The sequence below is a fragment of the Cricetulus griseus genome, chromosome 5, assembly GCF_003668045.3.
Source record: "Cricetulus griseus strain 17A/GY chromosome 5, alternate assembly CriGri-PICRH-1.0, whole genome shotgun sequence".
Lineage (NCBI taxonomy): Eukaryota > Metazoa > Chordata > Mammalia > Rodentia > Cricetidae > Cricetulus > Cricetulus griseus.
The window spans coordinates 104,755,180-104,780,584 of NC_048598.1; the positions used below are offsets into that span (position 1 = coordinate 104,755,180).

The window sequence follows — 25,405 nt, forward strand, 5'->3', positions numbered from 1 at the left end:
GGCACAGAGAGAGGCAGCCTCTCTGCCAGCTTTTTAACAGTCACCCTTCTTCTGTAGAAGTTTACACATAGATGCATTTATTTGTCTCACTGTGAGAAAAGCTGCCTCATCCTTTTGAAGCTATTATGTTACTGTGTTGTGTCCTCTCCATTAGAGAGTTGGGTTCTCTGTTCCAGCATGCAGCTGACAATAAAATGGTTTATAACCTGCAAGAGTGCTCTTTTTTTTTTCTTTTCTTTTTTTTTTTTTTTTTCTCCAGTACCTCCTTTCACCAAGAACAACGCTGTTCCCAGGAGTGTCTGGTTTCCCACCAGCCATTCACCAAGTCCCACACTTTTGAGCCAGGAGAACTGGTTTTGTAAAGTGACAACTCAGCACAATCCCCTCAGCCAGGAAGATGAGCAGCTAGTGAGTTATGGCCGACCTTGGAGGAGGCCAAACATTCCCAGGCTCCAGCCTTCTCCCACTGTCTCTCCTGGGTCCTCTGCACTCCTGCACTCAAGCAGAATGAGGGAGGAGCCCTCCCTTTCCTGGGCAGTTGGGTGGAAGCCTAGATCAAAGGCTACATTCTCGGTAGAAACCAAGCCAGTCATGCCTGGCAGATCAGACCATGACCCCCTGAGTTCTAGCTGGACCTCTGACTGAAATAATGCCGACCTGGAAGATGATTTGCCTCGGGGGCAGGCACTATAGCTGGGGCTGGAGAGATGACTCACTTGCAAGGAGCAACCTCTCCACTGCCACCCCAAGTCTGTAGGCTGAGAGACAGAGGCTGGAGCTGGAAGGTGCTGAGAAGGGGGACCTGCAGTGTAGGTCCTGGGCCCTAGTCAAGGCCAGCCTGGTCTACATAATGAGCTCCAATACTGCCAAGCATGGACAAGGCTCTGGTTCAGTCCTCTTTAATGCAGAAATACATACTGAAGCCAGGCATGGTGGCTCAGGCTCATTATCCCAGTGCCCAGGAGTCAGAAACAGGAGTGCAAGACCCTGTGTCAAACAAAAACAGGTTGGAGAGATTGCTCAGCGAGTAAGAGCTTGCTATGAAAGCATGGAGACCTGAGTTTAAATCCCAGCAGCCACATGAAAAGTCTGATGGGTACACGCATACCTGTAATTTGAGTGCTGCTGTGGGGGAAGACCGGAGAATTGTTGGATCTTGCTGACGGCTAGCCTGTCTCTAGGGAATAAGACGAGGCTTGATAGGCAGGATGCCTGACCTTTGCATGTACATAGGGGAACAATACAAATATACATACAATGCACATACAACATACCCACCCACCGCCACCCCCATGCACATACATGAAAAAGAGGGATAATGGTATGATATCTCAGTGGTAGACCACTTGCCTGGGCTGTGGGAAGCTTTGGGTTCAATTCCCAGTATCACAAACAGGAATAAGATAGAATAAAAAGCAAAAAGAGCCGGGCGTTGGTGGCGCACACCTTTAATCTCAGCACTCGGGAGGCAGAGGCAGGTGGATTTCTGTGAGTTTGAGGCCAACCTGCTCTCCAGAGCGAGTGCCAGGATAGTCTCCAAAGCTACAGAGAGAAAACCCTGTCTCGAAAAACAAACAAACAAACAACAACAACAAAAAAGCAAAAAAAAAAAAAAAAAAAAAAAAAGAGTGCTAGGGGAGGTGTCTTGATGGTAGAATGCTTGCCCAACCATCATGAAGCCCCAGGTTCCATCCCAGTAGGTAGCAAGCAGGTGAGCTGTGAGTCGTCTTTTTCCTCGCTGCTGGCTGGTTCAGCCTATGGGCCCTAACATGAACACGTGTGTATTGTGCTATATGGGTGGCACAGAACTCTGGGGAACACACAGAGCAGGGTCTCCCATTGAGGAGCTCTTCATACCGCTGTTTTTAACAGAGGGGGCCAACTTGGAGTACAGGATTTGTTGTGTGCCCACTTTTGTATACTCTCCTATCCAGTGCTGTGTTGTGGCCCCACCGTGGTTACAGTGTCCCTAGAAACCTTCTAGGCCTGGGAGGGGCAAACAGGTTTTCTCCTGTGTTCAGGTTGATTAGCTTTGGCTGGGTTTTAAGTCTTCCGCCATGATCTTGCGGGAAGGTGTTCAGTCTGTTAGCTGTGACAGCAGGAGGAGGGGTCTGGTGTCACTCCATGCCTGGAGCCTAGTGTAACACAAATAAATAAAAGACCCAGAGACTGATAATTGAGGTTCAAACTTCAAGCTGAATATCAGGGAAGCAAAGCAGCCAGCCCCTAGCTCTCACCTCTTGCTCAGGCTGAAACGGTTTAAAGGCTTGTGATCTGTTACTCTTTTAGACTGATTCAATCTCGTGTATCCCTGAGTGGCCTTCAACTCAGATCCCTCTACCTCTTAATCCTGGGTCCTAGGATTAAAGGCGTGTACCACCACCTCCTGGCTTCTGGATGCTGGTATTAAAAGTGTGTGCCTGGCTTCTATGGTTCGTGGCAGACTTTGCTTTTCTGAATCCTCAGTCAAGCTTTAATAAATCACAAATAATATATCACCACAGCCTCATATCACTTTACAAATGAAAAAGTTGAGCCCAGGGAAATTGTGCCTTCATGTTCATTTGTAGACCCAGAGGAAGACCCCAGTGCTGCTGACTCTCGTTCCATTGCTCTTTCTATTACTAACTTGGCATTAAGGAATCATCCTAGCTAGAGACAAGACAGTGCTAAGTAAGTAGGGCAAAGAAGCAGTAGGCTGTTGAGGAAGTACGCTGTGGGAGGAGATGGCGAGAGCGGTTCAGACTGGAGAAGAAGGCTCTTGTAAGAGAAACCTGGCTGGTGGAGAAAGTAGATTTTCTATCACCTTAGTGATTGGGGCAGAAAGAGTGAAGCTGCTGCCTGTACCCCTGGTGCCAGGTTTTAAAGTTTTTCCTTTAGCAGCAGAGAGAATGCGGTGTCAGGAGCCCCACCCACTCATCCACTTCTGGATTGGCCTCCAAATGCTTGCAAAGCCTTAATTTATGAAGCAGATAGGGAAAGGTATTGAAGTGTGTGAGTGTGGTCATAAAAGAAAGTGCTGGTGTTTTTTGGAGCTGCCTTGTGGTGCAGGGAAACGAAGAGTACTCCACTGTGCTTTCAAATTCCTTGTACAGTGAAGAGGAATGTTCCGCCTCCACACGATTCTTGTGTGCTTGCTGGCTGGTTGGGCCCACCTGTCGTATCTGTAGTTCAGTGAGCTCTGGTTGAGACTTCTCTTGCACCCTACATAGGACATGGATCTGGTGGGTCTTAGTCTCTGTTACACATCATTCATGGACAAGAGACTGGAATTCCCACGGGAAGCCTCCGCACCCTTTTCTTCCACTTACCTAGGGGCTTCTCGGAGCCATGAGTAGTGTGTGACAGGCCCGTGCAGGAGCCGCAGCACCCAACGGGCTCAGCTAAGAGTGGATCCAGGCACACATAGCTCTGGTTAGTAGCTCGTTTTTCTTACAGGAAGAGGAACTAGCCTGGCAGGCGGAAGCCTTGCTTAATCTTTCCCGTCAGCAATGTGACTGCACCCTCCTTACATGGGATTGGTGGGCCACATAGTCACCCTCTGATTGACATTCTTCAGGGTTAGTGGCTGGCAGTCACAGTTGTGGAAGGAAGAAGGCAAACCTGTCCGGGCATGTAGCTCACTGCCCCCCCCCCCCTCAAGACGGTAGCTCTTACCATCACAAATGCTGTAACCATACCAGCCAGTCCTTTCTCACTCACCCTACCCCTCTACAATGACATGTGAAGCACGTGGCAGGAGAGGCATGCGGCCTGTGGGATTGTGGTCTGTAAGGAAGTTGCAGTATTTTTTGGGAGTGTGTTTTGATGAACAGTGGAATTGTCATGCTGGAGTTTGCTTTAAAATACTTCCGGTATTTCAGTAAAGGGACAGAAGATGGGTGAAATGTCTCTTGCTCCTTGATGAAGGGTGGGCATGTGTGGCTGACTGTGTGTGTCCCTGTGTTTGTGTTTATGACTATTCACAATAAAAAAGGCTTGCAGAAAGGCTCCTTCGATGGCTCAGTAGGTAAAGGTGATCGCTGCTGAGTCTGAAGACATGAATTTGATCCTTAAGACACACTCGGTAAGCTGGGCGGTGGTGGCGCACACCTTTAATCCCAGCACTCGGGAGGCAGAAACAGGCGGATCTTTGTGAGTTCAGGGCCAGCCTGGTCTACAGAGTAAGTTCCAGGACAGCCTCCAAAGCTGTCTTGAAAAACAAAAAGACCCATGTGGTAGATGGAGAGAATTGACTCCTGCATGTTGTCCCTGTCCTCTGGCCTCTCTTACTCATAAATAAACAATATTTAAGAAGATTCATTATTTACGTGCGTGCATGCATGCGTGCACGCACACACATGTGCATTCTGGTGCCCATGGAAACCAGAAGAGGGTGTTACAACCCTTCCTTGGAGATGGAGTTACAGATATTGTGAGCTGCCCTGATATGGGTGCTGGGAACCAAACTCAGGTCCTCTGCAAGAGTAGTATGTGCTCATAGCTACTAAGTCATTTCTCCAACCTGTAAATGTAATTGAAAGGAAGGAAGACAGATTGCAAAATATGTGTAGCAGCGTTTTGTTGGGGCCGTACTGTCAAACTGACCTATCTAGAGAAGCTGAGCCATAGCTCTGTTTGCTCAGTTCTTGTGTCTTGCCCCTCCTCCTTGTCGAGCTTTATATAATTAATGTTTTATTGAAAAGCTGTAGTGCATCCAGAGCTCCCTCAAATGACAGAAACCTCATCATTGGTAGGTTTGCAAAGGTTAGTCATAGTACCCGTGTATAAATAGTAACTCGAGTTTTGTTTTTATTGGACAAACAGTAGCAGGAAGTAAATGAGATGGCGTGAAGCCCCGATTCTCCCAGGATCTCACTGACACCAAGGTCCCAGGAAATGAAAGGGTCCTTGCAGGGCCCTATCTCACAGCATAGAGGGGCTTCCTCACATTGGTGTGGCCAGGCTCCAACCACTTTTCTGCTTTCGAACCCGTATCATTTGTTACAGCCCAGTGGCGGCTGTGCTCAGCCCCAGTCTTTGCCTCAACTAAAGTGCTCCTTCTCATCCTATTCTTGGGGTTGACTCCTTTCACAGTAACTAAACCTCTTGAGGACAGACAGTTAATGTTTTCCAGCAGGCCCACCACAGGGAAGGCGGAATGCATAAAGAACTCTGATTGGGGGCCAGGCCCTGCTGAGGTAGGCCATGGCTGCCAGCTGTTCAGAGCTAATGCTGACAGCTGTCAAGGAGAGCAGGTGCCAGACTGCCATGGAGGGAGGCGAGGTCTTCCTGGTATCCATTCTTTGTGGACACATAGGGGGCTGACTGAGAGGAGGCATGTGAATCCGGACTTAACAATAGAGTGAGAAACGCTGGACCAGTTAGACCTCCTAGGGACGTGCCCCCGGCCCATTCCCAAACCATCCTGTATGGCTATGGCCCTATCCTGCAAAGACTGGTCTGGAAGTGTCTTATCTGTGTTTCAACACTTGAGCCTTGTGTAGGTGTTAGTGTCATCTAACCTTGTCTGAGCCGCTGCTTTGGGCAATTGATAACCTGGAGTTTTCTCACTCATTGGTGGGAGGCATAGGTGCTGAAACACAGGGTTTCAAAGTCAGGTTGGCTCCCGGTCAGGACCCAGTTCTTGGACACAGTCGTCTGTAATGCCGGGTTGTGGTGGATTTGCTTGCTTCTGTGACATGGACACTGCAAACCTGGGAGGCATCGGACCCTTGGTGAAGCATTCTCTGTTCTGTTTCTCATCTGTTTTGGTTGGGAGTGTGAATTGTTACAGTTTTGCTTTGGAAAATGTGTCTGGCATTGTCTGGAGTTCCACACACCCTGCGGCCCACCTTGGCTTCCTTCCTAGGCATACACCCGAGAGAAACCAGCACACCGATGTTAGCAGACACGGAAGGGAATGCCCACTGTACTCTCGTGCACAATAACAAAAAACTGGAAACAGCCCAGATGCCCATCAATGGGAGGACGGTTGGCTACACTAAGACACGATTGCACAATGGAATATTACCCAGCTGTCTAAACAAATTAAGTACAGTGGCATGTGGCGCTGAAGATGAATTCTAGCAATACATAAATATTAGTTAAAAATAGCGTGCTCCCTGACACGCACGGAACAATATCCCTTTGTTGTCAGGTGAAAGGCAACTGAAACTGACATACTCGCTAAGAATATTTACAGACACAATAAAAGTATTTAAGGAAGCTAGCTGGAATTGTCAGGTTCTGAAATCTGGGAGTAGGGTGTCTGGTTAATTGTCGGTTCTGTCGGGGTCCTGGCCTTTGTTTTAGGCGGAGGCTTTGCAGGTGGTTATTGCATTGAGGAATGAGGCTAAGTGCAAGTGTGTGAGCCGACATGAACATGGGGGGCGGGGGGGCAAGGATTATGCTCAGTAATTAACCCCGTTCTGAGCATATCAGGCCAACAATCCTGCAGCTGGAGTTGGTTTTAGCTAAGGCCGCCGAAGCCCAGCATTTGCTGAGGGCTGGGGTTACTCTCCCTTTGCTCCTGTCTGGTCACCACCTGTCCATCCAGTTCAGCTCTCCCTTCTCTCGGATGCCTGTTGGCTGCTGTGACCTCAACCAGCTTGTGACTTTTCCCATCCTTAACTACTTGTTTCCTATCTGTGTCCCACAATTAGTGCCTGGTTATGTATGGACTCCCCTGGTAATCGTTTCCACATGTGTTCGTGTGGGTCTCTGATGAGGTGGTGATCCCCTCAGAGCAAAGGTCAGACTTTATCTCCTCCTCTGTGGTGGATAGCTCCATAGTTCTGGGCCTGCTTGCCCTTCCTCTGAGACAACATTTGGCTGTGTGAAGTGTATGTAGTATAGTTACTACCCCTCTGGAAAGCCTTCCTGAGAGGATGTGGACTCCTGCCTTCCTTCTTTCTTTTCTTCCTGCAAAGCAGGGAAATGGCCATGGCTCCATCCTCCAACCAAAGGGCAGTGAGATCAAAAGCACCCAGGGTCACAACACCCCGTGCTGGGGCTCACCTGGCTTCTCATAAATTTGTGTGTCTGAGTTGCTACTTTTCAAGGCTATATCACCACAGTTGAGCTTAATTCTCTGTGATATGTCCCATAGCCCTCCATCTATCCTTAGCATTACTGGATACAGGATGAGTATACCATGAACCCAGCCCCTTAAAAAGTCTGTAGCATCTGTTGAATTCCAGACTCCAGGATCATTTACATTCACCCTCAGACCTGGACCTCCAGGGACTCTTTTGGTCCTATCTGCTCACTCTCAGTTGACCTGGGTATCTCTTCACTCCTAAACCCCTGGTTGCCCACTGAGCCCTCCGAGTTAACAAGGCTGTCAGTCAGATAGTTGGCCTGAGCTCAGGCATCACATTTGCGTGCACTGTTGTCTTCACAGAAGTGGGAGGGGGCAGGGAAGGGATGCACCATGGGGAGTGCACTCAACCCCACAGGCCGATGCCAAGAACCCGGCCTCTCTCAGCACTGGAATGGCTGATCTTGACAGTTCACCCCTGTTGAAGGTGACTCTCCTCCCCTCACCCAGCCAGCCCTCCTTTCTTACCATTCCTGTCTCCTCCCTATAGGAAAACCAGCATGGATTGTGGGGCTGCAAGTGTGGTGCTGTATTATGATTGCTCTTTTTAATTGATTGATTGATTGATTGATTGATTGATTGATTGATTGATTAACTGTGGCTGTTTTTCTCTTAAGACAGGGTCGCACTATGTTGCTCTGTTATTCCTCTTCTTGGGGTCCACTTCTTCTCAGTGGACAGGACACAGGAGGATAGCCACCCTTGGAAAAGGGAGTGTGTGGGGGTAGCTTGGCTGGGTAGGTGTAGGGTTGCCGCCTAGGAGACCCAGCAGCAGCCTCACCCTCTGGCTCTGTGACTGGGTAGCAGTCACAGTTCTGGAATGTTAACCTCAGGGCATGGCCAGCCTCTGCCGTCTGTGGGGAGAAAGCCCTTAGCCATCTCAGCAGGCCTGGGGCTACTGTTGTGGCCAGCTGGAGGCTGAGCCAACAGGGCTTACCCGGTTGTGGCTGATTGTGGGCGGGCCTGGCCCTGTAGGTGGAGTAGGCCATGCTTTTCTTACTGCTGTGGTCTTCACCTTCCGAGTGGAGTGGAGTTCGAGTGGAGTGGAGTGCGAGTTTAGGATGACTGGTGCTGACCTTGTGACACCTCTCTCTTTATAAGCAAGTCTATTTTTCTGTGCCCAGCAGGCAGCGTTCCTTGCTGAGCTCACCGTGGGGAGGGCTGATCAGTGCCTGGAGGGCAGGAAAACTATGTTTCATTCACATTCACATCCTGGCTCCTAATGCCTTGCTGTGAGAAAATGGAGGCTCAGATACCCTTGAGCGAATGGGGACTTAAGAGCTCTAAAAGCCAAGCAGCAGTAGAATATGCAAAGCAAAGAGTGGAGACTGAGCTGGGGGCGGAGGTGCGGGTGGCTTAAAGAGCCCAGTGTCCAGAAGTCCTGAGAGAAAGCTTAGGCTTGAGAGGGTCTGGGAACATGGGGTACAACTATCCCAGAGAAGCATGGCATGTTTACCCAACTGCCTTTCCTTGCATCTCCAGATTTGCGTCATCCGAGTGGGCTTGGCTGGCCACCTCTCCTCTGCCAACTCCTCTGGATCCCTGGGAAGACACCTGGGGACTTCCGGCCAGGGGCTCACTGTGTTCTTGCTTACTGTCACCAAGCATATCATGACCTCAAAGTTGTTAGGTCGAGCCCCACTGGGGGTTACTAGCCGTGCCCCAGGGCGCATAACTTGCATCTTAATCCTTCCATACTTCCAGGAGAATGTGTAGCTGGAGTGAGCTGGCCATCTACTCCCATGCCTCACAGATGCTCGTGTGGTAGGCACTCAGTTGTTTGGCTGCAGCGAAGCAGAAATTGTGTGTAATGACTAGGCCCTCCCTCAGCTGGCTGTGGGACTGTGGGGGCCGCTCGTCTGATTTTCTGAGCTCCTTGAAGGTATTCTTTGACCCTGGCTGTCTGTCTAACACTTACCTTGCTCGCAACTGGACAGCTTCCCTGCTTTGGGAATACGAAAGGAGGGGGAAGGCTCTGTCCTCAAATAGCAGCTGACTTAATGTGCCTGGCTTGGGGGTGGGGGTAGGGGGTGGGCAGTTTTTATCCCTGTCCGTAAGCTACACTGTCAGACTGTTCACATAGAGGGTGCACATGCTTCCTGGGGAGTTGTGGTCTCTGAGTTAGATCATTTGGAAAATGGTGTGGACTCTCTTGAGTGCTGTGTCCTTAGAAGTAACAGCCCCCGTTGCCACCCTTAGGAGCCCACAAGCTGGGAAGGAGACTGCAAAAGTGAGTCTGGTTGAGCCAGGAAGGCAGTGCACAGCTGTGTAACCAGTGAAGATTGCTCTTGCCCACAGTCCCCTAGCACTACACACACTTATAGGCACCTGTCACATTTGAGTACATGGAGGGAGTGACACCACACCTTAATTCCTGACTCAGACGTCATTTGGTCAACTGTGGCACATTCTGCTTCTGAGTTAAGATCTGGCCTTTGAATCCCTTGTTTAAGATTTAAAACTTATTCTTTGCGTATCAGTATCTTAACTTGTATATATGTCTGCATCGTGTATGTCTAGCCCCAAGAAAGCCAGAAGACGATGGTGGATTCCTTGGAGTTACAGACAGTTGTGAGCTGCCCTGTGAGTGCTGGGAACCAAACCCAGGTCCTCTACAAGAGCAGCCAATTTGGTTAACTTGCTGAGGTGTTTCTCCAGGTAGCCGTCACCAGACACCTGAGCCCTCAAACCAGACAGAAACTCCCTGGGAGATCCATGCTCACCTTAGAGGGGTCTTTGCTCCTCAGCATGGGATATTTGACCACAGGAGCCCAAGGCAGATATAGTTAGGCTTCCAGAAACATCTTCTGTCTGAGCCCTTCCCATTTGGTCTTCCCTTTGCCTGGAGCTTTTGTTCCACATCTGTACCTGGCTTACAACCCACATTTCACTCCTCCTGTCCTGTTCAGTCCTCCTTTTGTCCAAGGCACTGGTACCCACAATGTAGATGCACCTCTCTCCTAGTCCACACCCCCCCCCCCCCCGCAAAGCCCTGAGCTGTCAGAGGGATCTGTGGATAGAGTGGATTTTTTTTTTTCTTTTTTTGAGACACTGTCTAACTATATAGCCTGGTTGGCGTGGAACTCCCTATGTAGACCTGAATACACCTACCTCTGCATACTGGGTATTGGGATTAAATGGGTGCATCTTGTATTAGCAAATATCTAGTGACCTAACTCTGGTTCCGCCTGCCTAATTTAGGACTAAATGAGACATTGCAGTATCCGGCCAGTTACTGGCTTCTTAGGTCCTTTGATTCATGATTGTTCAAAATAAAGTATCCTTTGCACTGGAGATGGGCAGTGTGTGTTGAGGTCCTGTGTCCTCTGTTCACACTAGACCAGCCCACCCTGATCAGCTGGCACTTGGGATTAGCACTTGAGACATGGCCCTTCTGTGCAGGGGACTTAGGAGGAGTCAGGAAGGCTTGGGTTAGGGGCAGGCATGGTAGGTGGGTGTCACAGGGTATAGCAGGTTGTTTCAAGTGATGGGTGGCCACTGTTTGTGGAGTCACCCCCAACAGGGATGGCAGCCCTACAGCCGATAACATCTGTTGAGATTTCACTTCCTGCCAAGATATTACTGGTGAAACTGGTTTCTACACACACACACACACACACACACACACACACACACACACACACACACACAAAAACAAACAAACAAACAAACAAACAAACAAACAAAAACAACAAAAAAAAAACTTCCCTGCCCTGGTTGTTAACTCTGTCCCAAACTGTCTTCCCCCAGCTTCCTGCTGGAAAGTATATTCTTCCTTCCTTCCTTCCTCCTTCCTTCCTTCCTTCCTTCCTTTCTTTTTCTTTCTTTCTTTCTTTCTTTCTTTCTTTCTTTCTTTCTTTCTTTTTTTTTTTTTTTTGAGACAGGGTTTCTCTGTGTAGCTTTGGAGCCTATCCTGGCACTCGCTCTGGAGACCAGGCTGGCTTCAAACTCACAGAGATCCACCTGCCTCTGCCTCCCGAGTGCTGGGATTAAAGATGTGCGTCACTAACGCCCAGCTTGGAGAGTATATTCTTTTTTTTTTTAAAGATTTTATTTATTTATTATACGACATTCTGCTTCCATGTATATCTGCACACCGGAAGAGGGCACCAGGTCTCATAATGGATGGTTGTGAGCCACCATGTGGTTGCTGGGAATTGAAGTCTGGACCTCTGGAGGAGCAGTCAGTGCTCTTAACCGCTGAGCCATCTCTCCAGGCCTGGAGAGTATATTCTTAATGATGGAGGTTTCTTGCTATCTAGGTGAAGTGTCATTTCTTGCTGTGGACTCCTGTCTCTCTTCATCCTCTCTCTCTGCAGCCTTTGTCATTCATTCTCCCCAGCACAGACTGAGTATAAAGGCATTGCTCATCCACTGCTGCACCCCACCCCCACTGAGCCCAGACCCCGGTCCTCAGTTCTCAGTGGGTGTCTCCACTAGCCCTGGAGAGCCAGAACTACCCTTGTTGTTCTTGTTGTTATAGGCAGAGGTAGGTGTGTGTGTGTGTGTGTGTGTGTGTGTGTGTGTGTGTGTGTGTGTGTGTGTGTGTGTGTTTCCTCTTCAGCTGGAGAAAGGAGAGAGAAGAAAGTCCCAGTAGATAACCCTGCTCAGCCCTCCTTTCTTCCTATACCTGGTCTAGAGAGATGGGGAGGGCTATAAGAGCATTTGTTTTTGAAGCTTCTAGGGTAGAGTTGACACCCCCCTTTCCCTACACAAAAGTAGCTGTGGTCTATGTCTCCAAGGACTCCACTTTCTGGGGCTTTGATCTTGGATCTTCATTACAGCTGAGCTTTTCTAAGTCAGTGTAGGAAGGAGGGAACATCCACTAAGTATGTTGGGAATGACACCTAGCAAATCCCAAGGGCACCAGTGTGGCTTCAGTTTTAGCCAGTACTGGCTGGGGGCTGGATTGCATGCCAGGTACAGAGCTTGGTGGCCTGTGGGTTATGGAGAACACTTGCTTGTCTGGCAGGCATTCTGAAGCTGGCAGAGACTCTTAAAAATCATAGATGGACACTTGCTGCTGAGTCACTCCCTGAGCAGTGACTCTGTGCTTGTCTGGTTCTCCGTTGTCATGGCTGTCACACTGGGAATCTGCAGGACAATGTACCATACCAGCCTTGGGGTTGGAGGACAGAGGTGGTTTGGTCTCTGTTCCCACCTCGCCTGCCACAGATCCAGGCAGCATACATACCTGCACATCTTGGTTGGTACCTGTTCCTTGTTCTTTGTCATTTCACTTGGGGACCATCTCCTTCTTGGAGCTTATAATATAACTGGTACGTACCGAGGCACCTGAGGCAGTGTATTTATGAAGAGGTTTATTTGTCTCAGTGTTTGTGGGACTGAAAGCCCAAGATGAGGCAGCTGTCTTGGAGGCCTAATGGCAGGAGGGTCTCACAAAGGCAGGAGTGGGTGCAGAAGAGATCGCATGACAAGGCAGAAAGCAAGTGAGATTTAGGGGTCCTTTGAGAACCACCTAGTCCCCTCCCATTCAGCCCTGACTTTTAAAGGTCTCACCATCTTCTAACGCTGCCGCACTGGGGACTAGGCTTTCTTCTCATTAACCTTGGGGACTGCACACTCTGCAGAGCTAGCAGGATCCCCTGTTCAGCAGCCAGCTGTTTTTGTTAGGGTGCTGGGCTTGCTGGAGGAACAGGAAAGCAGGTCTACCCGAACACCGTCCCTTCTCCCTGCAGGTTTTGTGGTTTCTGTTTTGGTCCACAATCTCCAAACATGTTCACCATGTGACACCAAGCAGGCACCCGGAAAACAGAGAGGCAGGACATTAAATAAAACCACATATGCCACATTTCTGGTCTTTCTGCTAGTTTTCCCTACCTTCTAGATGCATGCCCTGGGGTGTTGGAATGGGGGGACTGCTGACCACAGAGTATTGGTGGCCTTTGTCCCTGAGTACTCATATGGCAAGGCCTAAGCTTGTCCTGGTGTGTGGAGTGCTAGACTTGTGTGCTGTCCCCACCCCCAGTTTGCTTATGGGCCCTCAGGTCCTGGCAGGCTACAGCTGGAGGCTCCTGGCCACTTTCTGCTGCTCTTGCTCTGACATGTACCCCCAAAATGAAAGGACCAAGGGCAGTGTGTAAAGACAGTGTGCCAGGTATGGTGGGTCAGCTGTTACTTGTGGAATGGGGGAAAGCTATGCCTTGGTCGCCGAGCTCTGGTTAGTGGAGTACATGGATGGGGTAGAAGGTTCCTACCAGGAAGGCAGCCTAGAGCCTCCCACATGACTAGAGGTGTGGAGAAGTTGCCTTGTTCTTAAGGTACTGCTGCAGTGCCTGGCCGCCCCCTTGCTGTACCCTGGATGGTGTGTGTCATGCTTGTCTTAGCCCACCCTGCTGGTTGCATTGCCCCCTGACAGGAGCCAGGCTCACTCATTGTAACAATCCAGTCTCCAGGAAGCCTTGCCTTGCCTTCCCTTCTCCTCTGATGCTTTCTCACCAGGGAAAAGTCAGGGCCTTTCCTGAAAGCCAAAAGAAGAGTTCCACGACCTGATTGACAGCAGTCAGATTCCCCCTGTTTCCAAGGTCTGGCTCCTTATATTAGTCCTGGCTCCACTGCTGGAGTGCATTCCTGTAGCTAACAGTGGACGTGTTGGTGGGTAGAGGACAGGACAGTCCTGAGTATGAGAGACAGCTCTCTCATCTCAGCTGCATAAGCCTTTCTCCCTTTCCCTGGAGGCAGGCAGGTCCCGGTGCAGAGTGGGCCCTTGTTGGACACTCAAGCAGAAGGCTCTGTGATGTGGTCCAAAGAGTCCTAAGGCAGGGTCCAGTGGGACCTGCTTATAGCATACCCAAATGTTGTGCTAGGCCTCCATTTTTTTTCTACTCTGGGCTTGTTTTCTGGTTCTATAGGAAATCCATAAGGCTGTTGTGGTTTGGTTCTGGATTGTTGGAGCTGGAGAAAATGAATGGCTCCATGGTTAAGAATGGACACTGCCCTTGCAAGGGACCCAAGTTCAGTTCTCAGCACCCACATTGGGTGACTAACAACTATGTATAGCTCCAGTTCCTGGGGATCCAACACCTCCTGCTTCCATAGGCACACACAGGCACTCATGCACTTAGTTAAAAATAAGACATAAAAAAAATTAGTGAATTCTCCATATCTCCTGATGTTGGTTGGACTTTGTGCATGGACGAGGCCTGCCGTCCCCACACGAGTGGTTTCTGATGACATCCTTAGAGAAGTTGGTCCTTAAAGCCCCCCCCCACCACCACACCAGGTTTCTCATGACCAGCCATACGTTCACCTCATACAGGATTCCCCAAGCTCTTTCACCTGTCCTGCTTCCCTGGTATTAGACAGACCCTGGCCCACAGAGCAGCCAGGAGCATCACAGAATCTTAGAGGGGAAAGGCAGGCATTTCTTGGGGTTCCTTGAAATGTCCTCTCGGCTCATCCCTCTTGAGTTCCTTGGGCTCTTCTGGTGGGTGTGCACTCGCTTGCTTGTCAGAGTAGGCAGCTCTGGGCTCCTGATGCAAGGAGATGCACTGTGTGTTGTCTACACACACACACACACACACACACACACACACGCACGCACGCACGCACGCACGCACGCACGCTCGCGTGCGCGCGCACGTCCCTGCCTTAGAAGCTGGAGTCCTGTTCTCCTGCAAGTGAGTGTGGCTCAGAGGGGCTGGTTTGCCCTTCCTGGTGGTGCTGGCTTTTCTGGGGGCTCCTCCCCCACAGTCCTCTTCAGTCAGCTCAGAGGTATTTGTCTGTCTTTCTGTCCATAGGGAATGGACTAGTGCTTGTTTCTGTTCTGTTAGAGGAGGGTTTCTGGTGACTTGGAAACCTCAGACAGGCCTTAAAATTGCCTTATCCTAGAACACAGCTTGGCCTAATTAGGGAAACCTGTGCTGCCATGCTTGTTCAGATCGGGCTGGTTTCAGGCCCTAGGGACCCTGGATTAATTGAAACGAGGTGGAACAGATGGATTGAGTCTATCAGCAGCGCTCCATGGCAGCCTCTTCACACGAATGCACTTCATTACCCACTGATTGTACCAGGACTCCTGCCCCAGTCAGCAGGGGCTGTGTTAGGACCGGAGGCCCCTGTGCAGATGGAATTACAAGCTCCTGGTCCCCCGGGGTCGTGCTTTGAGCAGGTGTCATGGATAAATCACCGTTTTATGTTTCTTCACTGCAGTTAAATTAGAAAATTGTGGTCCTGGCAGTAATAGTCCCCAAAAGCTCTCTGTGGCTCACGATTTTGGGGTCAAATCCCTATTGCCCTCTCAGGGGTGGCAATGTGGGAGGCTGGAAATGTCATGCGTCAATAGTGAATGCATGAAGCAGGTGTCAGCAACAGGAGATGCCCTGGTTTGGACCACAGGGAGATTGCGGTGCGGGATGAGCTCGCTCTGGTTGCTCCCGTGAACACCCCCCCCCCCAGCAGCACCGCACAGCAGGTACCACAGACTGTATGTGCTGGCGATTCCTGTCCTGAACACCATGTTGGAATGAGTGATGGGAAGAAAGAAGGGCAGGAACCTCTCTGTGGCTGGGTACTTCTAGTAAGAATCGTGAAGTGATCGGTAAGGTGCAGCAGCCATACTGGAAGGGCAGCTTTTGTTTTGGTCGTTTTTTGTTGAAGTGTGTTCTGGGAACTCTCTCGGCCAAATCCAGGTGAGAGATTTTGAGATGTAGCACATGGAGGAATGGTGGCAGGAGTATCAGGCCACAAATGACCCATGCTATATTCCCCCCAACTTCAGGGTCTCTGGGTCTCTGTTCCTGCCACACTGGGTAGAACTGGTGCCTTGCAGTTCCTAGAGAAGTTTCTCGCTGGAACCCTGATGGTAGACACCAGCGAGGCCTTTCCCGTATGCCTCCCGTCACCACTGTAGTTTGGGAATTGAGGAGCAATCCTTGTTTTGCTTAGTTTGGTCATAAGGTGATCACACTTGGGACTTTACAGTTTAGAAAGCACAGCATGTTCAAGCCCACATCATGAATTCTTTTCAGAATGTTCTCTTTTACATTTATATTCAGTGTTCCACTTAATAGACATTTTCATGGAAAATTACAAAACATTCTGAACTATTCCCTTTTTTTCCCCTCCCACTTTGAGATAGTTTCATCTTTTGCTCACAGTTACAAGCTGTGACTCTTAAGGAAACAGTGTGAGAGCCTGCCAGGCTTGAAGGCCTGGGAGATAACTCTGCCGCAGAGGGAAGCATTTGGTTTTCAGGGTTTGGTTTCTCATCAGTATGGGAGAGAGAGAAGACGCCTACACAAAAGAGGCTTTGTAAGGAAGCCTTAATGCAAATCTTTAGGAATATTTTCTGATTCACTTTTCCCAACTGCCACTATTAGAGGCTTTTTGATGCCTGAGTGGGGACTGATTGACAAGTGAAATGGGGACGTGCTGTGGAAGTGGCAGATGAATAAATTTAGAGAAAGTTGCATATGATCGTGGGTACTGGTGTTTTGGAAGAGGTTTGGGAGCTGAGAGGGCCCTGGCCGGTATTGGGGGCTTTGTGTGGAAGGGTGTCTCAGTGGGCGAATAGATTGTGTGTCTTTTAATGTTCTGCCCAGTAACCTAGGGCTTGATCTCACCTGGGACAGCTAGATGTTTCTCAGCATGGTCCTTTTCCTCTCAGGCTCCTAAGCATCTTCCACAGCCCAGGCCAGAAGCCCCCTGCCACTGGGGAGCATTTGACAGCACTCCTTTTGCTGTGCTGTGGCTGGCTGCCTACTTGCCATTCTCAGCTGCAGCCAGGTCTGCAGTGTGTGTCCTATGAGTGTTTGAACCCAGACTAGACCTGAAGGGTGTGTGAGCAGCTCACACAAAGCCAATGTCATTCATGGTCCTGCCTTTTAGTCTTGACTCTGACTGAGAGTCTGGGTAGGTCAATGTGAACATTTTTTGTGTTTTTGTTTTGCCTCTGTGGATAGCTCCTGGTTTGCCACACGGACCATCCCCATCTCCTTGGTAACCTAGAACATCACTTTCCTCCTGCTGCCTGTACAGGGTGTTTAACTTTTTGGGCTCTCCCTTCTGGATTCAGAATTAACAGCTGCTGTGCCAACTCTTACAAAGAGATAGAGAGCTCTAGACTGATGCCCTTAGCCTCAGCAGCTCTTATTTTTCTTTCTGGACAAATTGTCAACCTATAAGATTCAGTTTCAGGGTGCTGGAGAGATGGCTCAGCCATTAAGAGCATTGACTCTTTCAGGGGACCCCGAGTTTTTCTGAGCACACAAGATATGGTGGTTCACAGCCATCTCTAACTCTAGTTCTAGAGGATTTGATACTCTCTTTTGGCCTCCATGGGTACAAGGCGTGCACGTGGGGCACATGCATATATGCAGACAAAACACCCAAACACATTTAAAAAAAAATAAGTTTCATTCCAATGGTGGTGGATGTGGGCTGTTCTGTCCATTTCTCGTAAAAATCATTGTTCTTTTTTGTTTGTTTGATCGATCGATCGATTGATTGATTTGATTGATTGATTGATTTTGGAGACAAGAATTTCACTATGTCTTGGTTGCCCCGGAGCTTGCTATGTAGACCAGGCTGGCCTCAAACTCTCAGAGATCCACCTGCCTCTACCTCCTCAGTGCTGGGGTTAAAGGCATTGCACAACCAAGCCCAAGCTAGGATCATTGTTCTTGACCTAGCAATCCCACACTAGCCTCCTCCACATATGCACACAAAAGTAGCTTTCTCCTGATCCCTCTCCTCATTGTGTTTCTTAGAGACAGTCTTATTTATAGCCTAGGCTGGCCTGAAACTCACTTGTGAATTCCAAGTTGGCTTTAAGCTCACAGCAATCCTTCCTGTCCCAACCTCCCAGCTGCTGGGATTTTAGGTGTCGATCTCACAGATGCTGGGGTTTAGGTGTGCACCACCACACCTGGCTTGGATTTTGGCCTTCCTTCCTTCCTTCCTTCCTTCCTTCCTTCCTTCCTTCCTTCCTTCCTTCCTTTCTTTCTTTCTTTTTTTTTGTTTTTGGTTTTTTGAGACAGGGTTTCTCTGTGTTGTTTTGGAGCCTGTCCTGGAACTCGATTGGTAGACCAGACTGGCCTTGAACTCACAGAGATCTCTCTGCCTCTGCCTCCCGAGTGCTGGGATTAAAGGCAGCACCACTACTGCCCATCAAGACATGGTTTTGCTATACATCCAGACTGGCCTTGAATTTGTGATGGTCTTTCTGTCTCTGTTTCCGAGTTTTGGGGTTTCAGGCGAGTGCTACCATGCCTGGCCTGGTGCTGTCCTGACACTTTCAGTACTTACATATCTCCTCTTCCGTTTAAATGTATGGCAAAGACTGATAGACCTACCTTGTCGTTTAAACTTTACAGTGAGACTGACTCCAGCTTTGCCTCTGCCGCTGTGTAGTGCTCTTCTGGGATTCCCAAGCCCCTGCCTTGGAGCTGCCTGTGTCTTGAGAGTTTCCTCCCCTAGAGCCTCTACCTTCTGCATCTCTGGTTTCAAAGACCCCTGTTCTCCAGGACCTGGGGTTCCCTTGTTGTAGCCAGCATCTGCTCTCCCTAGCTGAGGCTTGAGGTGCCATGGTAGTTTTTTGTTGGCAGTGTTTCATCCTGTGACTCCGTTGGCTGCTATTGTTTTCCTCATCTAGAGCTGGAACTCAAACCAAAGACCTCACATGTTCTGTACCTCAATGCACGTGAATTCTCAGGAAGGGTGGATAATGGATAATTTTCTTTTCCTTTCATGTGCATAGCACAAGTGCCTTATAAATGAGTGCCTGGTTTTCTGCACGAGAAGCTGCACATTGAGTGTTAGATTATTTTAAAGTGATGTAAGTATTGTGGAATCTTTAGAAAATGCTGGGAAAAGTTGGTGAAATCCTGATCACTGTGATATAGAACAGTCTCTCTTAAGGTTTTTCCCTATTGTTAAACATGCATCTAACATTAGATGTCCATTCAACTTGTTTGGATTTTTTCAAGACAGGGTTTGTGTAGCCCTGGCTGCCCTGGATCTTGCTCTATAGATCAGGCTGGCCTTAAACTCAGAGTGCTACCTGTCTCTGCGCCCTGAGTGCTGGGATCAAAGGTGAGCACCACCACTGTCTGCCTCAGCTTGCTCTTTGGTTCAGTTCTTAGAACTTTGTTTGAGGCAGGATCTCGATGTGTAGCCTAGATTGGCCTTAGACTCATGGCAGTTTTCCTGCCTCAGCCTCCTAAGTACTGGGATTATAGACCTAAACCACCATGCCTAGTATATTCTTAACTATTGTGGGGACTGCTGTAAACCTGAGACCTGAGACTAGCTACCTTTTGCTTTCTGGCAGTCAGGGTCAAAATCCAGGGAGGTGTGGTTCTGGCTTGTTTGTAGTACAGGCACAGGTGATGCCCCGAGGCCCATCAAAGATGGTGTGACAGACAGTCCTTGAAGGGTTTTGGCTGCTCCCCTTGGTCTTGAGCAATTGATGAGATCATATATTTGGATTTGAAGCCCAGATTAGGATGGCAGAAATATTACAATATTAAGTATCGTCCTGCCTGGCTCCTCCCTGGGGCTCAGGCTGCCTCTGCAGGATGTAAACAAGCCTCCTGTGACCTAGATTTGGGGGATTGTTTCAAGCAGTTAACTGCCAGTGGGCCATCCCAGGATTGGATTTAGTCCACTTTCATTTGTGAAAAGGAAAATCTGGGGTTTCCACAGCCTTTTATGTGAGACTATGATTGCAGGTCTGGAGTGCATGCAATAGGGAGGGTACAAAATCTAACCCACCCCACTGAATGGGTAGTGGGGCAGGGGCTCTCTGGAAGGACAATTTGTCAAGCCCAAGCCTTTGTTAAGGCTTGTTCCTCGTCCCCACATCAGGATGCAGCTGTGGTGTTTTGCGGGTGGCTGGGTCTGGGGGACTGTGGAGAGCTCAGCACTGGGCTGCACTCCAGCATCAGCCAGCTCGGCTACTTGCAGCCAGCCTGGGTGGGACCAGGTGTCCCAAGCAGACTGTGGCAGCCACTTCACAGTGGCTTTCTGTTCTGAGTGCCAGGCAGAGGGGCCTCTCGTCAGCACCCTGCTCACGTACCCACTAGGCTGAGGGCCTGGCCTGAAGGGAGGCTCCATTGCTGCGGGAGCCTCAACACATTTGCTGGACTTTTGTTGGGGGAGGTCAAAGGTGCAAGGGAACTCATGGGCCACCGAGTACCTTGTCACCCGTTGTGGGTATCTTGTAGCCATCCATGGCTGTCAGAGCCTTGACATGTGGCCGGTATGTCTGAGGATACAAATTACTATTTTAGTTCATTTGAATTTTTTTTTTTAAGGTACTCATTTAAGTGCATTTGGAACAACTAGGGAATTGAAGTCTACTTGTTCGGCTTAAAATTTATGAAATCTATGTACAATTCAAGTTCTTCTAAATTGCATAAAAATTGAGGAGTGATCTAAATGTGAAATTCACTCGGCAATTCAAAGATTCTATGAAAAAGAATGTAAAATGACTCAATAATAATTTTTATCTTGATGTTTTAAATGATCACATTTAAATACACTGGCTTAAAAGTATTATGAAAACACTTCACTTTTATTTACCTTTTTAAAGCAGGCTTCTGAGAAAATTGGAATTGCTATGTGTCTCAAGTTACATGTTAGTGGCAATGCTAACCTTTGAGCCTGCTTTTACCAGGATGTTATGGATGGTCCTTTAGGGGCACTGGCCCTTTAGCATTTTTCCCATTGAAAAAGTTTTAGGAGACTCTTGGTGTTTTACAATATTTACAAAGCACCTGTTTGTAAATATTGTTTCTTTATTCCTGTTTTTTTTTTTTTTTTTTTCAGACAGGGTCTTGCAGTGTAGCCCAGGCTGGTCTGGAACTCCAGGCAGGTCCTCATGCCTCACCCTTTTGAATGCTGAAATTATTGGCAGGCACCACTGTGATGTAAAACATTTTCCTCCGTTGCATAAATAACACTTTTCTTAAGGAAAATTAGGAAGTCCTGATTAAATGACACTAAGCCTCCTGTTTCGAAAGACAGTTTTCCTGACAGTACTTTGTAATGACATTTTGCTTAGTGTTGGCATGAAAGTAAAGCTTCTCCAAGGTTTGACAGATTGCCTTGAAAATGGTGAAGCAAGCATTGTTTTTATACTTATCTCATTTATAGAAGGGTGCTTGAAGGTTTGGAGATTTGAGCAAGGTGGCAGGAAAGCCACCAGGACTCGGAATACAGGTGTAAGTTGAGGATGGTCTTATTCTCCCACAGTAGCCTGGTGGTGTTGGGATCCCAGGGAGTATGATGCCTGAAATGATGGGCATGCTGGCCTAGGAACCCCACTTTCCAGATGTGCTGTTTGGACGTGTGCTTGGAGAGTTTTGTGTGTTGCCATGTAAGGCATGTTTGAGACGACAGCTGTGGTTGGCAAGGTGACATGTGAGCCCACGTATTAGATAGTCCCTGCTGTCAAGTGTTTCACCTTGGTTTTGAGGTTCTCAGCAGTGAGACTAGCCCACTAGGTACTGAGCTTGTTTCTTGAATGCCAGTGGGAAGCCAGCTGAACGCAGCCACTGCCTCCCCTCCTGCAGCAGAGACATTGGACTCAGGCTGCTTCTCAGGAGAAACTGTTTCAAGGGTATGAGGCTTCCCTGCTGGGCCACCCGCTCCTTTCTACCAGTCTTCATAAAACGGGATTTTTTTTTTTTAAATCCAGTCAGGTTTCTATTTATTTATTTATATATTTATTATGTATATAGTGTTCTGTCTGCATGTATTCCTGCAGGTCAGAAGAGAACAGCAGATCTCATTACAGATGGTTGTGAGCCACCATGTGGTTGCTGGGAATTGAATTTAGGACCTCTGAAAGAGCAACCAGTGCTCTTAACCTCTGAGCCATCTCTCCAGCCTGGAAATTTTCTTTTCCTGTGTGTGTGTGTGTGTATGTATGTATGTATGTATGTATGTACGTACGTACATGTGTCTGTGTATATGTGTACGTGTGTGTTTATGCGGGTGTATGTGTGTGCCCACCCCATACATACACATGGAGCCAGAGGTGATGCTGGATGTCTTTCTCCATCACTCTCCACTCATTGGTTTTTGTTGTTGTTGTTTTAAATCAGAGCCTCACTGAATCTGGAGGCCACTACTGGGCTGGGCTGACCAGTGATCTCTGGAGAGCCACCTGTTGCCCCCACTGCTTCGTGCACCCCCCCCCCATTGTGGTAATATCCTCTCTGTCATGCCTCAATTTCTCACATGAGTACTGGGACTCCAGACTCAGGTTTGCATGCTTGCACAGCAGACAACCTTACCTGCTGAGACATCTCCCCAGCCCCAAATTAGGTTTTTCTTTTCCGGATTTGTGAAAAAGCAGTTCTAAGCAGGGAGGAAGACTGGGCCTGCCCAGCCCGGGGAACGAGCAGGGCTGCTACCACTGGCCAGAACACAACTCCTGAAAGACCCACAGATAGGCGATGGCCGTGCCCCATCTTCGTTCAGGGGCCTTTGTATGAAGGTCAGGAGGCAGCTGTCCCCAAGGCCACCTTCTCTGACTGGGCTAAACAGCCAGACACTTTCTTCTCCTAGAAGGTCACTCCCTGTGAAAACAATATAATCTCCTCTTCTAGAGCTTGCCCCAAAGTTCTCAGCTTATGAAGGCTCAGTAGCATCTCCATTGTTTATACCCTGTTTTGTTTTAACTCACCAACTATGCAAACAAAAACAATTCAGTATAGCTCTTAAAAAGAAGCTTAACCCAGCCAGGCATTGGTGGCCCACACCTTTAGTCCCAGCACTCGGGAGGCAGAGGCAGGCAGATCTCTGAGTTTGAGGACAGCCTGGTCTACAGAGTGAGTTCCAGAACAGCCAGGGCAACACAGAGAAACCCTGTCTCGAAAAAGAAGCAGCAGCAGCAAGTTTCTGCATGTGCAGCCACCACTCACTTGATGAGCAACACAGCATGGTTGCGCTCTGCTCTGCGTTGAATGGTTTAGCTGATCATTTAGGGGCCTTTACAGTTGCCCTGAAGTGGCTGTGCACGTCTCTTCTCGGGGGACTTGATTAGCTGTTATTAACCTAATGGCTCTTTACTCTTGTCTCCTGTGCTTTAACGGTGTCTTTCTCTCTTTGTCTCTGTAGGAAGTTCTCCAGCAGCTGATCGTAATGAATTTGCCCAATGTTTTGATGATTGGCAAAGACCCACTGTCTGGTGAGTGCAAGCGCCCACCCCCACCTCCTGTAGTGCCTGGGCGATGCCATCAGTTTGGACAGCTGTTAGCCACAGCCCTGGCTGCCAGCTTGGAGCCAGCACAGTGAAACATGTGATGGTTTTGGTGAGCTTTAAAGACTAACTTACTGTCCTGAGGCTTTAGGCCAAGCATGCGTTTCTTCCCTTAGAGAGTGAATTTCTCTCCATCCTCAGATGTGCATTTGGAGACAGACAGGGCCTTTGCTTTGTTCCTTCTGAGAATGTGGGTCTGATTCTGGAGTCTGAATTGTGATGGGCTCCACAGGCTCTACTTCTGTAAACATGGCACCAGAGTCCATTGTGATGGATGCCTCCCTAGACTGAAAAGCAGGCACCTTTCTGGGAGCCACTGTCTCTCCTCGGGGATCCTGTGATGTTTGTGTATGTTCCATGAGTGGTCCCCCGTCCCATGTCCCTCCCTGGACTGGGAGCACCTGGTGAGCAGGGGTTCTAAGCCCCTCTGGTCTCGGACTCAGTAAGTCTATAAAGTGGCACATCCTCCTGACACCTTCTAGGTGTCATGGCAATAGCTTCTTTCCTACTTGCAGGTAATTTCCAGGTGATACGGAATGGTGGTATCGCTTTCACATCGTCAACACTGCAGTACCCGGTATTCACTCCGGGGTCAGAGCCCCTTGGGCAGCTCCTCCTTGTTCTTTGGTTGTTTGGAACTCCAGAGTGGATGGATGAGGTATTAGAACAAACAAGGGCGCAGCCTGCAGGATGGGCTAAGGCCAGGGGTCCTGAGAGTTAGCAGTTTTTACAGCAGGATCTTCACTCTGTGGGCTGCTCCTTGGCCTCACCTCCCTGGGGTCTAGCTGTCCTTTCTCCTGACTGGGACAGTCCTTAAGCTGCTGTGAAACTAGAGAAAAAGTAAACTCAGTGACCAAGGATACGACTTCTAAAAGAGCAGTTTGCTCAGTGGCATGACCTTGGGAGTATCAGCAGAGGCATTCTTGTTCATGTACAGTAGAAGTAGGTAGGACACTCTTTCTGGGCTCCAGCTGCCAATATGTCCACATGCTTGGCGCTGGCCCATGAGCATTCATCACCAGCATGATGTGGTGGCCCTTCTGGGTTGCTTGGTGGCTCCTGCCTTCGAGGGTCCTTCCCATTCCAGTCATCAGCAACAGGAACATTTGGTCCTCCAAACTCTGGCTCTGGATTCATCTTATGGTCCTCCAAGAAGAGGTGGAAAATGCCACCTGCAGTCCGTCCAGCCACCCTTGAACCCCAGGAAAGGTTGGGTCCTTTGAGGCCCATGTGGTGATGCTGGGACGTGGGATCACTTGGCTGAGAACTGTGTTGTCTTTCAGGTTGATGAGGGGCTGGTGTTAACCAGGAGATGGGGGTGTGCCTTGTAAGGTTGGCTGCGCCAGCAAGGACTACCATTCTGTCTGCTTTGAGGGCAGCGGAGGAGCTGGAGAACAGAGTGCCTGCTCCTGTGCCAGCCTTTGAAGGCGTAGGAAAGTGTGGAGATGACAGTGTGCTTCTGGGGTGTGTCAGTGTCATTCTCATTTATAGGTGAGGAATTTATTTATGCACACACCCTTGTCACTGAGCTGATAAGCAGGGCAGTTGATTGGCAACTCAGGCTCTCTGGGGCCTGACTTCCTGTCTATAGCACACACCCCATCTCGACAATTACCAGCATTCAACCTTTTTGGAACACAGAGTTAGATCGCGGTGCTGAGAAAAATGTCACTGGTGAATTCATCAACAGAATAACAAATCCTCCTTACCCTGCTCAACCACCCTGTCATCTATGCCACTTCCTCATCTTTCTGCTGCCCCCAAACCCGGATGCCTTTTTTCTCTCTTCCTCAGGGGTCTCTCACCTCTATCAGATGCAGATTGTCCATGTCAGGGAAAACAAATACTCATTCCTGTGTGGCACCAAACCAGAATACCCATAGAAAAGCAAATTCCTTTTTTAAGGTTTATTTATTTTATGTGCATTTGTGTCTGTATGAGGGTACCAAATCACCTCAATGGGACTGTGAGCTCTCATGTGGTTGCTGGGAATTGAGCCCGGGTCCTCTGGAAGAGCAGCCAGTGCTTTTAACCGATGAGCCATCTCTCCAGCCCCCAAAGTAGATTCTTTTTAAATCACATTACTTATGTAT

At 48.9% G+C, this 25,405-nt stretch overlaps 1 protein-coding gene across 2 annotated transcripts in view; it reads left to right on the forward strand.

The window, feature by feature from the left end:
• Positions 1-25,405, forward strand: part of Ccdc88c (coiled-coil domain containing 88C) — a 121,063-nt gene that overhangs the window by 27,300 nt on the left and 68,358 nt on the right. For both annotated transcript variants that reach the window (XM_027419128.2, XM_035445571.1), the window contains exon 4: positions 23,171-23,240. In XM_027419128.2, coding sequence (XP_027274929.1) covers positions 23,171-23,240 — 70 coding nt within the window. The remainder of the gene's footprint in view (positions 1-23,170; positions 23,241-25,405) is intronic.